This window comes from Sminthopsis crassicaudata, chromosome 1 (genome assembly GCF_048593235.1).
Source record: "Sminthopsis crassicaudata isolate SCR6 chromosome 1, ASM4859323v1, whole genome shotgun sequence".
In the NCBI taxonomy this organism is placed as follows: domain Eukaryota; kingdom Metazoa; phylum Chordata; class Mammalia; order Dasyuromorphia; family Dasyuridae; genus Sminthopsis; species Sminthopsis crassicaudata.
The window spans coordinates 382508689-382522618 of NC_133617.1; the positions used below are offsets into that span (position 1 = coordinate 382508689).

The 13930-nt window shown below is 34.5% G+C and overlaps 1 protein-coding gene across 2 annotated transcripts in view; it reads right to left on the reverse strand.

Annotated features, from left to right (window-relative positions):
* FECH (ferrochelatase) overlaps positions 1 to 13930 on the reverse strand; it is a 45613-nt gene that overhangs the window by 16334 nt on the left and 15349 nt on the right. For both annotated transcript variants that reach the window (XM_074279435.1, XM_074279436.1), the window contains exon 5: positions 1261 to 1395. In XM_074279435.1, the coding sequence (XP_074135536.1) occupies positions 1261 to 1395 (135 nt within the window). The remainder of the gene's footprint in view (positions 1 to 1260; positions 1396 to 13930) is intronic.

Sequence of the window (13930 nt, forward strand, 5' to 3'; positions counted from 1 at the left end):
AATCAGCACTATTTAGTGGACTAGATGAACTATGTAAGAAGGTGAAGACGTAACTGAAAGGGCTGCTTGAGATCAATACATTAGGAATTAAGACATTATGGCTCTGCCACAACAGTGAATGTTTAAAAGATACCATGGATGAACAACACCCAAGTGGCCTAAGAGAATTAATGCACCCTTCTGAGTATCTCACACCTTAGATGCATAAGCATGTTTCCTGTGATAAATATTGTAAAAAAATTGAGTATAAATTAAATTTATGCATAAGCACTAAAAGACTTAGTTATTTAAAGAAAATTTAGAAAAGGAAATCGTTTGTAATTTAAATAACCAGTACCTAAATTCACCTGCTTTATAATTTTGGATTTTTAACATACTGAATTTTCTTAAAGAAATACTTATCTTTAGTTTATTGAGGAGATATTTAGTTTATTAGATTACTTCCCTATGAGATTTGACCTGTTCACCAATGATATTCCATAAGATATTCAGAAAATATATTTAGAAATTTTCCAAAGAAACAAAAATTGAACCCATTTGTTCATCTAGCATTTATTTCTGAGGAGTCAAGTATTTTTTACAAGAATGACTAGTGCTTCAGACAAAATATAGCAGCAGCTAGACTCGATTTATGATATGACAAAGGGTAAACTTATAGTTTTTATGTCTAGCAGCAATTTAAGGCAAAAAATTACCCAGCTGACCCCAAGAATGAAGCAAGATGAAAGCTTTCACTGTCCATGTGGATGATGGTTATGTAAGAAACAAAACTCACCTACAATTAATGAATTAAGAGACTTCCAAATATGAATCAGTCTCTGTCACCATGATCACAAGCTTGGAAACAATAACAAGCATGTGCATCTTTTCCTTGAAAATAGAAATAACCATATCTTCTGGCTATTCTGCTAGGTTGAAAATGTTAAGGAAACAATAAAAGTGGGGTTTAATATGCAACTAAAGAAGTGGCTTAAGGTTCATTACTTACTACTTTATTATAAAACTGTCCTGGAATACTCAATTACTATTTTCTATTCATCATTTATAATTCTCAGCAATCCAAGCAATAACTCAAGCAAGAGATGAACAAGAGGTTTCAAATGAACTGATCTGAACACTTGCATTTAAAGGAGACAGGCGGGATTTTCCATTCAATCTTAAATGATTTATCCTTGCCTATTAGTACTCTGGCTCACAGGTACATCATATTATGTTGACTGGGAAATATTTAGTTTCTCATTTTAAAAGAGATGCCCTCACCTGTTGTAGAGCAGCTATACTGTGGATACTGTGTAAAAGCAATAGCCCTTTCAAGTCCATCTTCCTCCATCTCTTCAATTGCTTCTTCTGTTAAAGGATGGACATATCGAAATCCAATGTAATATTTGTGAGGAGCTATTAACAAGTACAAAGGAAAAGAAAAGAGAAAAAATTCATTTTGGTAAGATTTTTTTCATATTTCTCTGTCCAGTATGCATTCTCATAATTAAAAAGAAAGATTAATGTAATTTCTAAGATGCTGAACTTTCTAAGGCAGGGGTTCTCAAACTATGGCTTGCAGGCTACATGCAGCCCACTGAGGACGTTTATGCGGCCAGCTGGGTTATGGTAAATGGGCTGAGGGGCGGAGACAGAGTGTGAGGTTTTGTTTTTACTATAGTTCAGCCCTCCCACAATGTGAGGGACAGTGAACTGGCCCCCTAGTTAAAAAGTTTGAGGACCACTGGTCTAAGGTATTATAATTTTCTCTGATGCTTATCTAGTTGCTTATACTTTCTGGGATTAAAGTACAATTGTAATAATAGTTCTTTAAATTCAATTTTTCATTTGCTTGCCAAGTATTAGGTAGAACATTCAAACATTCTCTCTTCTTATAAACACAGATCAATTTATATAACACAATATAACAAACACAAAAATAAGATATCAAATTCTGAGGGGTCTTTGGTCAATGTCTACTGCTAATGAATGACTAGACTCAAGCAAAGAAATGTATACACAGAGTGATCAGTAGCATGCCACACACATCAGAGTGCCATTGGCACTGGTATCAATAATTGCGACATCTGAAGGGAATGTTCCTGGTATTCTGTTGGTAGCCTTTTATTCTCTCTCCATCATCTCTTTCTTACTATCCCTTTCTGTCCCGTTCTTCTTTATCATTTCTAATGAAATACAAATAAAGCTTTCTTAGTACTCATTTTAAGCTTATATGTACAAAATTTCAAGTTATATGTACAAAATTTTCAAGTTAAAAAGAAGACTATTTCTCAAGTGGATAGGAGGAAAAGTATTTAAAAAACAAAACATATCAAGTAATTAGATTGCAGTAGTTAGTAATTAGACCTTAGGGAATAATCTTGTCCTGCTTATACAAAAATCTACTAAAAACCTCTTCTAGGCATAAGAATTGCTAGGAAATTGAATTAATCATCAATGGAGTGTGCAGAATATCATTCTTTATAGGCTGCTAAGAGGAATCCATTGAAGGACAAGATCATACCCAAAACCATTCTGGTAATTCTGGGATGGAAGGACAAATGGAATAAATCACTTCCACAAGACCTGACAAGTGGGATGTGTCTGAACTTAGTATAGCAGAGAGAGTCTGAGTTTAAGTCTAAATTCCTAGTTAGTGACTAACAACAAGATCAGACCTAAGTCACTTACTGTCTATGAACCCAAGCTTTCTTAAATATAAAATGACTAATTACATTTGCACAGCTTATTTCACAAGATAATTGTAAAGATGAAATGAGGAAATGTAGCATGCATTATCACCAACAAATGAGTTAATATAAGCTACAATAATTTTTTTTAGTCAGAAGCTATATAGTGAGCTACTATTCAGCCATACCTGGAAAAACTGTACCATAAGATGAAACACAAATGAATGACTGCTCTAATACCATGCAGTTAATGAGGAAAAAGTTAACTGTCCTTTAAAAATAATATTAAGTCCCTATTTTTCAGTTGTTCCAAATGATTTGAAATGTTACAGCCTAGAGTTATGTGGGATTTGCTTTTTAATCTGTTTGTGACAATACAATGATCAGTTTGACATTGTAAAGTCACTTAATGTTGCAGGTCATTACCCTTTTGCTAACATTTTCTTTCCACCTGCATGGCATCTGAAAATAGTAAGCCAAATATTTGAGGTCAGGGAGTTCCCCAAATGATGCAGGCTAAGTGAGGTGTGGAAGCTGCACTGATAGATAAAGGCAAGAGAGTAACCACATACTGAAGTTAGAGAGAGCCAAATGCTTTGGAAAAAAATAGATAATGCTTCCTGAGTCGTCAATTTAAAGAGAGTTCAAGAAAACCTATTTTAGAAAAAGTGACTACAAGATGTCCTTGATTGGGTTAGTCTAAGAAACTACAGCAAGTGTTAGCCAAATAGAATTGTGGATCTTGAACAATACAGACTGGTTTAATTTTGTGGCTGTCACTAAGGAAAATAGGAAGAAAATGTTAGAAAATTCACAAATGTTAATGACTATTACTACAAAATATAACATTAATTAATTAATATAACTTAAGAGCCAAGTAAAAATCCAACTTTTAAACTATTTGATCATAACTATGAATAGAAAATGAAAAGCAAATAAAGAAACTGGATTTTTAATACAATAAAACTATTAATTTAGATAGTAATTTACAATCATTTAAACAGTATACAATTCTTTGAGTAAAAAACTAATATAATTTGCTATTTTTATATTTAACATATATAGAATGCAAAATAAACCAATCTTTTTCACTGAATTTTCTTATTTTGCTTATTAGTATTTATTATTTGGACTTCTTACTTTTCTCCCATACTTGAACCAGGAGGACACCCTGAGGGAAAGCCAAAAGGTGGCATGTGTCAGGAAAATAAAACTCATTTTACTATCATCCCCCCTCAAAGTGACAGAGACTACCTAGGATCCTGAACCCAAGAGTCTTGGAAAAGGAATGCCTGCCATATCACTATCTCTGCTTCACGTCCAATCTCTGAAATCATCATCTTATTAAGCAATCCCTATGGGGATGAGACTTAGAAACTCCTTCAGCAAGAGCTAATCTCCCTTTCCCAAGCCCATTCCATTCCTAACTACTACAGATACTGAAGACACAGAAAATTAAGTCCTTGGCATTGGACAAATGGGTCAAAATCAGGAACAGATGTTTTTTATGAGTGGAAATGACTTTAAAGAAAGTACACTGTCATCTGCCTTATTGACAGTGCAACTTAAGAACTACTGATCATTTCTATTTGACTTGCAGCTGAAACTACATACACATACGTGTGTGAGTATGCATAAATATGTATATTACACAAGACACAAATATATTTGCTGTGTATGTATGTATGCACATATGTGCACATGTATATATAAATATAAAATGTCTCACTTATAAGAATATAACCTCCTTAAGAGCAGAAATTGTCTGGTTTTTTTTTATTGGTACTCTGTACTTAGCAGTGCTTTGCCCATAGTAAGCACTTAAACCTTTTTTCATTCATTCATTTATTGACCCACTAATGATACATACACATATTTTATTCCAAAGATATAGGAAAATTCTAAAAATTCCCATAGAAACTATCAGTTATAATTGTTTTCCCCAATAATAGGAATATTTATATTTTTAAACATTAATACCTTTAGTATTCTTTCTATTGTATACATCTCTTACCATAAAATGCTGACATTCAAAACTCTGGCTAACAGTGTGTTCTATATACATCAATTGATAAAACTTCATAAAAACCAATAAAACTTACCCCAAATTAAATTAAAAACATGAGACTTCAAAATTTCCTGGGAACTTGTAAAACATCACTTTTTAAAATACCTTCTTCACAATTTAATATAAATGACAAAAAGAAAAAAGAAATTAGCTTTGGCAATATTTTCCACAAAGCACTAATTAACTTACCTTGTAATCTTGCTGTAAAGGACTTGTAGTCATATGTAAGTAGAAAGAGAATACCATCTTTCCATCTTTTAAAAGAACAGAATCTGAGAGCTGGAAAAATACTCAGTGGCCATTGAATCCAACACACAGATGATGTATGTTGATCATCTTATGATCATACAACCAATAAGATGTCATCCAATTTGGCTTGAAAGCTTCTAAGAAGAAGAAGAATGGCCCCTCCTGCAGAAAGCCATTCCAATTTTTAACAGCTCTATTTACTGGGGAGTTTTCCTAACATTTAGCTTAACTAAACATGCAGCTCATACTGTCTATGCACCACTCACTGTTCTTGCCCTCCAGGATCAAACAGTAAAGTCTAATCACCCTTCCTCATGACAGTCCTTCAAAGAAGGGCCCCAGGCAGCCCTTTAGGACAACTATCATGTCTCCCCTGAGTCTTCTCTGTCCCAGGTAAAACATTCCTACTTCCTTCAACCAATCATCAAATGTCATTCTTCTGCTTAGTCTAATCTATATCTCTCCATCTTCTCTTAGCCACTGTTAGCTTACAGTTCCCTCGTCTGTAAAATGGGGGAAATAAGAGCATCCACTTTCTAGGGCAATGACATAATAAATGACATAACAGCCCAATGCCAAATCAGAAATACATAGTAAGCACCATATAATTGTCAGCTATATTCTTTGCTTTATCCTCCTCTTCTTCTTTCTTCTGCTTCTTCACTATCATATGCTTTATCACAAGTTTTGCTATTTGAAACTATGCCCAAAGTTTGATCCAGCAGTGTCTCTACTGGACCTGTATCTCAAAGAGATGTTAAAGGAGGGAAAGGGAACCACATATGCAAAAGTGTTTGTAGTGGGTTTTTTTGTAGTGGCAAGAAACTGGAAACTGAATGGATGCTCATCAGTTGAGGAATGGGTGAATAAATTGTGGTATATGAATGTTATGGAATATTATTCTTCTATAGGAAATGATGAGCAAGAAGATGTCAGAAAAGCCTGAAAAGACTTACTAGAACTGAAGTGAGTAGAACCAAGAGAATATTGTACAGAGCAACAAGGTTATGTGAAGATCAATTCTGATGGACATGGCTCTTTTGAATAATAAGGTGATTGAGGCCAGTGCCAATAGATTTATGATGAAGAGAGTCATCTGCATCCAGAGAGAGGAATATGGGGACTGAAAGTGGATCACAACATAGTATTTTCATCTTTTGTTATTGCTATTATTGTTGTTGTTTGCTTGCTGGTGTTTTTATTTCTCATTTTTTTCCCCTTTTTGATCTGATTTGTCTTGTGCAGCATGATAAATGTGGATATATGTTTAAAAGAATTGCACATGTTTAACCTACATTGGCTTACTTGCTATCTGAGGCAGGGAGGAGAGAGAAGAAGGGAAAAAACTTGGAACACAATATTTTGCAAGGGTGAATGTTGAAAACTATATTTGCAGGTATTTTGAAAAATAAAATGCTATTATTATTTTAAAAAATAATAAATAAATAAGGTTTGCTAAAAATTAAGTACATTATATCTATAACATTAATCTTACTTACTAGTTTTATAGTCCTGTCAAAAAAGAAAATGAGGGTAGTAAGGCAAAACCTGTTAATGAAACTATGCTGGCTATTTGTGATCATGGCTTCCTTTTCTGGTGCCAACCATCTCTTTAATGATCTGCTGTAAAATTTTTCCAGGAAATAAAGTCAAGCTATTGATCTATAGTTTGCAGAATGTTTTCTTTCCTTTGTGGAAAAGTAAAATAAAATCTACCCATCTCCAATCTTGTAATAATTCTCTTGCTTTCCATGATCTCTGTTTATCACATTTGGAATCAAGGATGTCATTTATCTGGACCAGGTAACCCGCACTCTTCAAACAAGGGTATTAACTTGCCCTTTTACTATGTCTTGTCACTTATCTTAAGTATCAACTCTCTTTTTATTATTCTTATTCTATCATTTCCAGTGTATTCTTTGCAGAGAAAAAAAATAAAGTAAGAACTGAGAAGCTCTTTTCCCAGTCAACAGTTATCATCATCCCAACCAACCCACCTAGCTTTCATTTGAAAGACAAAATTAAAAAACAAACAAACAAACAAACAAACAAAAAAAAAAACCAAACACACACACAAAAAAAACAAACCAATACTTTTTGTTGTTCTTAATTTCTCTCACCACATTAACAATTCATTCCTAAATTCATTACCTTTCTCTTCAAATGCTCCCCTCATATGAGGGGATGAATGTAGAAGGTACCCCACTGTCCTCCCAATCATCCACACTCACAACTCAGGTGTCATCTTTGACTCTTCACTTTCAGGGACTTCACATAGCTAATCTGTCACCAAGTCCAATCATTTATCCCTTTGCTGTGTCTCTCATCTACCTCTTCTTCTCTCCTCCGACACAGCTACCAGCCCTGGTATGGGGCCTCTTCTCCCCATGCCTGGATCCTGCAATGGCCCCCTACTCCTGAGATGGGAAACCCCATCTCAATTTTTTCCCTTCTCTAATCCATCTTACACTCAGACTTCTTTTAAAATGCAAGTCTGGGGGGCAGCTAGGCGGTGCAGTAGATCCAGCACCAGTCCTGAAGTCAGGAGGACCTGAGTTCAAATTTAACCTCAGACACTTAACATTTCCTGGCTGTGTGACCTCCGAAAGTCTCTTAACCCCAAATGCCTCAGTCAAAAAAAAAAAAAAAAAAAAGCAAGTCTCACCATGTCATTTCTCTACTCCATAAACTACAGTAGCCCCTTATTACCTCCAAGATCACAGGTAAAATCCTTAGTATGATTCCAGTATTCTAACACGTTATCCCTTTCCACATGATCTAGTAACAATGGCATCTTGACTGTTCCTGGACACTCAACTGTCCTACTCGGTGTCTTTTTCCTGATTTTCCCCTGTGCTTGGGATACTTCTCTTTACTCATGTCCATGTCTGGCTTCTTAAGCTTCAACTTAAATTCTATCTTTGCAAGACTCTCTTAATACTAACACATTCCTTTTGAAATTATGTTTCTCTCTATATATATCTTACATGTATATAATTGTTTGCATGTGGTCTCTCCTCTTCAAATCTGAATCATTCAAAGGTAGGGACTATTTTTGTCTAGTGTTTAGGATAGTGCCTGTCACTTAGTGTTTCTCAAAAAATGATTTCCATAGACTATGCCATGCTTTTATATTCATCTTTCCTTTACTTGATCTTGCTTCTGCACATTTCCTTTTCTTAATCTAAAATAGTGAGTGAATTCCCTGTGAGTGCATACCAGTTTCCTCAGATTAATTCCATCTTATTCATTGGAATTATTTCTCTTCATGTAATCTTAAAATCTCATTCTTGTGTATCTCCCATCTTTCCTGGGCTGATTTCATGACTCTCCTGAAGCACGTACTCCATGTGATCTTAACTTCTTTTATCTGAAGTCTGTGAAATCCTCTTTGCCAAAATTTACAGTGGCAGATTATGCCCAGATTTCCTTTCTCTATCACAAATTCTAAAAAAGAACAGTCACTCCCCCCAAAGCTCCTATCATTTCCATTCTAATAACCAATGCTAGTTTATTGGTGAGAATCAAATACACAACAGAATTTTCCATGTTGATTCCTCTACCTTTTAATGTATGATAGAATGATATTACCACTAAATAAATTGAGGCCTAATTACTAAATGTCCTATTTTGGTAGAGAAAGAGACAGTTCCAGCAGCTGTATGGATGGCTGAAATCCTGACACTACTACATCAAGTCTCTGCACCACCCTTCTAATCTGCTTCTCAAACTCATAAATTACATTTCTGTTCAAGTATCATTTAGTTACTACTCCAATGAGAAAACTGCTTCTGTTTCTTTTTTCTCCAATACACTTCTCCATTCTGGTTCTTCACATATGAATTTTAGAATGCCAACTCACCTGCCTTTTTTCCTATACTGTTTCTTTTGAAAAGAGCACTCCTAGTATAGGAATAAATGGACTATTCCTTAGAATAATCAGGAACATATATTTACGACCATCAGTAAGCATAATATGTAATGGAGATAAATTAGAACCTTTCCCAGTAAGATCAGGAGTGAAACAAGGTTGCCCACTATCACCATTACTATTCAATATAGTACTAGAAACGCTTGCCTCGGCACTAAGAGCAGAGAAAGAGATTAAAGGAATAAGAGTAGGTAATGAGGAAATCAAACTGTCACTCTTTGCAGATGATATGATGGTATACTTAGAAAACCACAGATATTCTAATAAAAAGTTATTAGAAATAATTCACAACTTTAGCAAAGTTTCTGGATACAAAATAAATCCACATAAATCCTCAGCATTTTTATATATCACCAACAAAATGCAACAGCAAGAGATACAAAGAGAAATTCCATTCTAAACAAATGTTGAGAGTATAAAATATTTGGGAATCCATCTACCAAAGAAAAGTCATGAATTATATGAGCAAAATTACAAAACACTTGCCACAAAAATAAAGTCAGATTTAAATAATTGGAAAGACATTCAGTGCTCTTGGATAGGCCAAGCGAATATAATAAAGATGACAATACTCCCCAAACTAATCTATTTATTTAGTGCTATACCAATCAGAGTCCCAAGAAACTATTTTAATGACCTAGAAAAAATAACAACAAAATTCATATGGAAGAATAAAAGGTCGAGAGTTTCAAGGGAATTAATGAAAAAAATAGTCAGATGAAGGTGGTCTAGGTGTACCTGATCTAAAGCTATATTATATAGCAGCAGTCACCAAAACCATTTGGTATTGGCTAAGAAATAGACCGGTAGATCCGTGGAACAGATTAGATACAAAGGACAAAAAAGGGTAGATCTATAGCAACCTAGTGTTTGACAAACCCAAAAATACCAATATTTGGGATTAAAATTCATTATTTGAAAAAAACTGTTGGGAAAACTGGAAATTAGTATGGCAGAAATTAGATACGGACCCACACTTAACACCATATACCAAGATAAGATCAAAATGGGTCCATGATTTAGGCATAAAGAATGAGATCATAAATAGATTAGAGGAACAAAGGGATAGTCTACCTCTCAGACTTGTGGAGGAGGAAGGAATTTATGACCAGAGGAGAACTAGAGACCATTATTGATCACAAAATAGAAGATTTTGATTACATCAAATTAAAAAGTTTCTGTACAAACAATACTAATGCAAACAAGATTAGAAGGGAAGTAACAAATTGGGAAAATATTTTTACAGTTAAAGGTTCTGATAAAGGCCTCATTTCCAAAATATATAGAGAACTGACCCTAATTTATAAGAAATCAAACCATTCTCCAATTGATAAATGGTCAAAGGATATGAACAGAATTCTCAGATGATGAAATTGAAACTATATCCACTCATATGAAAGAATGTTCCAAATCACTACTGATCAGAGAAATGCAAATTAAGACAACTCTGAGATACCACTACACACCTGTCTAAGATGACAGGAACAAATAATGATGAATGTTGGAGGGGATGTGGGAAAACTGGGACACTGATGCATTGTTGGTGGAGTTGTGAAATAATCCAACCATTCTGGAGAGCAATTTGGAACTATGCCCAAAAAGTTATCAAACTGTGCATACCCTTTGATCCAGCATTGCTGCTATTGGGCTTATATCCCAAAGAAATACTAAAGAGCGGAAAGGGACCAGTATGTGCCATAATGTTTGTGGCAGCTCTTTTCGTAGTGGCTAGAAACTGGAAGATAAATGGATGTCCATCAATTGGAGAATGGTTGGGTAAATTATGGTATATGAAGGCTATGGAATATTATTGCTCTGTAAGAAATGACCAGCAGGATGAATTCAGAGAGGCTTGGAGAGACTTGCATGCTGAGTGAAATAAGCAGAACCAGAAGATCACTATACACTTCAACAACAACACTGCATGAAGATATATTACGATGGAAGTGGATATCTTCAACATAAAGAAGATCCAACTCACTTCCAGTTGATCAATGATGGACAGAAACAACTACACCCAAAGAAGGAACACTGGGAAGTGAATGTAAAGTGTTAGCACTACTGTCTATCTACCCAGATTACTTATACCTTCGGAATCCAATATTTAACGTGCAACAAGAAAATTGGATTTACACACATATATTGTATCTAGGTTATATTGTAACACATGTAAAATGTATGGGATTGCCTATCATCTACGGGAGGGAGTAGAGGGAGGGAGGGGAAAATCTGGAAAAACGAATACAAGGGATAATGTTATAAAAGAAATTACTCATACATTTATGCTGTCAAAAAAAATTTTTAGAATTATAAAATTAAAAAAATAAAAATAAAAAAAGAGAAAAAAAAGAAAAGAGCACTCCTATCCAGACCAATAGTCCAATCATGAACTATTCAACTTATCAAGTCTAAGCAATACTAAGGGGTCAATTTGCCTCATTAAGTGAGCACATACAGTTTCTATTGATTATTACCTAAACTTTATGCAATGCATTTATATAGAGGCATTTGAAGCCAAGAATTCTTACTACAGTCCCCTTTCTAGAATTTTATTTCCTATTAATTTTGAAGTGTCTCAGTTGCTACTCCTCTTCTTAATTCTTGCCGGCTACTTTCTATAGCATCTAACTTGAGGAATATTCACTGGCGGTCTCCTCCATCTTTTTACTTTAAAGCCCTTTTGATTAGATTTCCAAGATATCTAGAAAAAACATTTGAATCAAATTTTATTAGGGATGTTCCAATTCTGATCAGAAGTCTGTCAACCTTATATTGTAAGTCACTATCTAAAGAAAATCCTCAGCAAACCTTTGTAAGAGCTCTATACTAATCAAATTAATTTCCTTTTTCATATCTCTTCCCTTCAATGGGCAACAGAAGAAAATACAACTTGTGCCCCTATAGTCTTCAACTTATCATAAAAACCTCATAATCATTGACAATAGTTTTTAAGTACCCTCTAAAATTTCTGCTCAGAATTAAGGGATACAACTTAGAGACTGTTTTATTCATCTGAAACAATGCTAAGATGATCCTATCACTGTAATATTTATCAGGCTAGCATATCCATTGTATACTTCAATACAACAAATACTTATTAAGCAACAACTATGTACCAGGCACAAGAATAAGCACAGCAGTGAATACAGATAGGCCAGCCAAGGAGACCCTTGTTCACAGTGAAATGTTCAGTGCACTAGGAAAATCTCTAAGATTATAAGTAATAAGTCATCATGGTGGTTATATACCAGATTTTTTCTACACTAATGAAATTTTTCAACCTCCACTCCCAAAATGTACAAAGAATTTACTGCCTTCTCCTAAGATGCATTAAACATTATGGGATGATAGCCTTAAAGTCAATTATTGCTTTTGAGAATTGTAAGATATTATTGGTAACTTCCCCCCAAAGCAGAAAAGCTCATCTCCTCTTCCAATTTTCCCTGCTATGTAGGAAACGGCAAAAGTCAGCACCAGCATTGAAATCAAAAAATCTGAATTCAAATTAGGCTTCAGCCACTTAGCACTTACTAGACCCTAGATAAGTTACTGAATCCAGTTGCCTCACCCCCAAAATAATAAATAAATAAATAAATAAAATGAAGTAAAGAAATTCGGAAAGAAGTTCAGTGCCAGCTCTCTTACTGAGTTTAGACTATGGACAAAGTTCCAAGGTAGAGTAACCCCCCCCCAAAAAAAAAACATCATCATTATCAATACTTGCTACTAATAGATTTTTATTATTATAAATTCCTATTTATAGTCTTATTTTGTTCCTCAAAACAACCGTGGGAGGTAAGTGGTATAAATTTCATTACCTTCCTTTTATAGATGAGAAAACAAAACTCTAGCTTAGAGAGACGTTAAATGAATTGATCAAAATCAAACAGCTAGTAAAATGACAAAAATAAAATAAAATTTGGCCTTGAACCCAGATGATCTGATTTCTGAATTCAATGTTTTCCCACTATAGAGGCCCAGAGCTTCACTTCTGGTCTACATGAAATTATACAGAACTAAATTTTTCTAGTTCTACCAAGAACTTGTTGTATGACTAACAATTTATTTAACAGCTTTGTGATTTATCAGTACAAAAATAATTTTACCCCCCCTTACCTCAAAAGGGCTAAATCAAATAAAAAATAAGGATAGAATACCTTTGCTACTTAGAGATAAATGATATATTATAGTATTTCTCAAACATCTTTATAGTAATTACTGTGATGACAGTATGAATACCTCCAACCAAGGTAGAATTTCACCAAAAAGAACCAATAATGCTGAGTTAATGTTCCAATCGACTAGACTAATTTTTTTCTTACATTAACACACATGAGTTAAAATGATTAGACAACCCAGATTAGGTGAATATAATGCAGGACATTTTTTGAGACACTGTAATAAAGCTCAGAAAATCGAAATCTAAGATTGTCCTGTCTAATCCCGGATGTCTAATCATTTTACCCTCATAGTAAAGAAGAGGGGCCTTCTCTCCCTCATCTATATTCTAGCCTAACCTCTTTGCTTGTACCTGACAATTTTGTTTGAGCCTATTATGGTGATGGGTGCTAGAGTAACACATAAACAGATAAAAATGGCACTTTATGCTTCCACTTTCCTTTAAAGACAGCATAGTAATTGCAGATCTAATTTGTGTTAAACCTTTTATCTGTGATAAACTGTTAATGACTGCAGAGTTTGTTCCCAATCGAGTAGGTGTGAGTGGAGGTCAGACAAACCTCCTTCACCTAACATTTAAGAAGATGCATTGTGGCATTTGAAACAGAACTGTATAAGAAATGCCCTTGAGCTAAAGCTAAAGCCAAAAAACACACCTAACATCTAGGAATACAATGAAACAATTTTCCAAGTTAACTGATATGCCAGGGAGCTACTAAACTGGATGCAAGGCGGAAAAAACAGCTTCAAATAGTGCCATGGCTGATAAGGTGGATCTCAAGTGGATCCAAGAAGAGGTGACCTTTTTTCCTCAAGCAATCTTGCATGACCAGA